The sequence below is a fragment of the Pterocles gutturalis genome, unplaced genomic scaffold (genome assembly GCF_000699245.1).
Source record: "Pterocles gutturalis isolate BGI_N339 unplaced genomic scaffold, ASM69924v1 scaffold8887, whole genome shotgun sequence".
In the NCBI taxonomy this organism is placed as follows: domain Eukaryota; kingdom Metazoa; phylum Chordata; class Aves; order Pterocliformes; family Pteroclidae; genus Pterocles; species Pterocles gutturalis.
This window is the reverse complement of record NW_010110167.1, coordinates 1-2351: the sequence shown is the minus strand read 5'-3', so window position 1 is coordinate 2351 and position 2351 is coordinate 1. Positions and strand designations below refer to the sequence as shown.

Genomic DNA, 2351 nt, shown 5'->3' with positions numbered 1-2351 from the left:
GTTGGGGACCCCTATGTGGGTGAAGAACCCAAGTTCTTGGGTGAGGAACCTCAGCAACCCGTTGATAAACCGTTTGATGGACCCATTGGTGGCCCAGTTGGTGGCCCAGTTGACCCAGTTACTGGCCCAGTTGGCCCAGCTGGGGTCCGGGGCCACTCACGATGTCGGTGCAGAGCTCGATGAAGAGGATGGTGATGCAGCCCAGGGGCAGGGGGATGCTGGCCGTGATGTAGATGAGGTACGGCGTCAGCTCGGGGATGTTCTTGGTCAGCGTGTAGGCGATGGATTTCTTCAAATTGTCGAAAATCAGGCGGCCTGGGGACCAGTTAGTGACCCAGTTGGACCAGTTGGACCAGTTGGTGGCCCAGTTGATGGTCCCCAGGGTCTGGGTTCAGGGGGGACCCCAATATCTTGGTTGGGGATGCAGATGTGGGTGAAGAACCCAATGTGGGTGAAAAACCCCAAGTTCTTGGGTGAGGAACCTCAACAACCCATTAATGAACCTGTTGATGGCCCAGTTGGCCCAGTTACTGGCCCAGTTGACCCAGTCGCTGGCCCAGTTGGCCCAATTGATGGTCCCCAAGGTCTGGGTTCAGGGGGAACCCCAACATCTTGGTTGGGGACGCTGATGTGGGTGAAGAACCCCAAGTTCTTGGGTGAGGAACCTCAACAACCCATTAATGAACCTGTTGATGGCCCAGTTGGCCCAGTTACTGGCCCAGTTGACCCAGTCGCTGGCCCAGTTGGCCCAATTGATGGTCCCCAAGGTCTGGGTTCAGGGGGAACCCCAACATCTTGGTTGGGGACGCTGATGTGGGTGAAGAACCCCAAGTTCTTGGGTGAGGAACCTCAACAACCCATTAATGAACCAGTTGATGGCCCAGTTGGCCCAGTTAAGGGCCCAGTTGGCCCAGTTACTGGCCCAGTTGACCCAGTCCCTGGCCCAGTTGGCCCAATTGATGGTCCCCAAGGTCTGGGTTCAGGGGGGACCCCAAGATCTGGGTTGGGGACGCAGATGTGGGTGAAGAACCCCAAGTTCTTGGGTGAGGAACCTCAACAACCCTTTGAAGGGGGTGGGGGTGACGTCATGGAGGTGACGTCACCCGATGTCACCGACCCCCTCCGGGTGTCCCCAAGCACCTTGCTCCACACCGGTGACGATGGAGGCGAAGTTGTCGTCCAGCAGGATCATGTCGGCCGCGTTCTTGGCGGCGTCAGAGCCGGCGATGCCCATGGCCACCCCGATGTCGGCTTTCTTCAGCGCCGGCGAGTCGTTGACGCCGTCACCCGTCACCGCCACGATGGCACCCTGGGGACACGGGGGGGTGAGGGACAAGGACCGTCGCCGTCCCGGCGTGGTGGCATCTCAGGGATGTGGGGACACGGGGGGTGAGGGGCAAGGAACGTCACTGTCCAAGCATGGTGGCATCATGGGGACATCTCTGTCCCTTCTGGGGGTGAGGGGCAAGGAACGTCACTGTCCAAGCATGGTGGCATCATGGGGACATCTCTGTCCCTTCTGTGGTGGCACCTTGGGGACATCATCCCCATCGTGGTGGCACCTTGGGGACACAGGGACCAGAGGGGTGGGGACAGGGACCATCACCATCATGGTGGCACCTTGGGGACATCACTATTACCACCGCGGTGGCACCTTGGGGACATCATCCCCCTCATGGTGGCACCTTGGGGACACAGGGACCATCACCATTCCCGTCATGGTGGCACCTTGGGGACATCACTATCCCAAATGTGGTGGCACCTTGGGGACATCCCCACCCACACTCTGGTGGCACTTTGGGGACATGGGGACCAGAGGGATGGGGACAGGGACCATCATCATCATGGTGGCACCTTGGGGACATCACTATCCCAAATGTGGTGGCACCTTGGGGACATCCCCACCCACACTCTGGTGGCACTTTGGGGACATGGGGACCAGAGGGATGGGGACAGGGACCATCATCATCACAGTGTGGTGGCACCTTGGGGACATGGGGACCAGAGGGATGGGGACAGGGACCATCATCATCATGGTGGCACCTTGGGGACATCATCCCCCTCATGGTGGCACCTTGGGGACACAGGGACCATCACCATTCCCGTCATGGTGGCACCTTGGGGACATCACTATCCCAAACGTGGTGGCACCTTGGGGACACGGGGACCAGAGGGATGGGGACAGGGACCATCCCCATCATGGTGTCCCCAAGGCCACCCCATGCTCCCAGTGTCCCCAGTGCCCCTCCAATGTCACCCCATGTCCTCCACTGTCCCCAATGTCCCTCCAGTGTCCCCAACACCCCCAATATCCCCCCAACACCCCCAGAGTCCCCATGTCCCCAATGTCC

General features: G+C 59.9%; 1 protein-coding gene across 1 annotated transcript in view; it reads right to left on the bottom strand.

Moving 5' to 3' along the window:
* LOC104461596 (potassium-transporting ATPase alpha chain 1-like) overlaps positions 1–1720 on the bottom strand; it is a gene marked incomplete at its 3' end in the record, with an annotated part of 2717 nt that extends 997 nt beyond the window's left edge. Inside the window, 3 exon segments of the mRNA XM_010073235.1 lie at positions 161–315; positions 1141–1309; positions 1655–1720. Coding sequence (XP_010071537.1) covers positions 161–315; positions 1141–1309; positions 1655–1720 — 390 coding nt within the window.
* Positions 1721–2351: the final 631 nt, after the last annotated feature.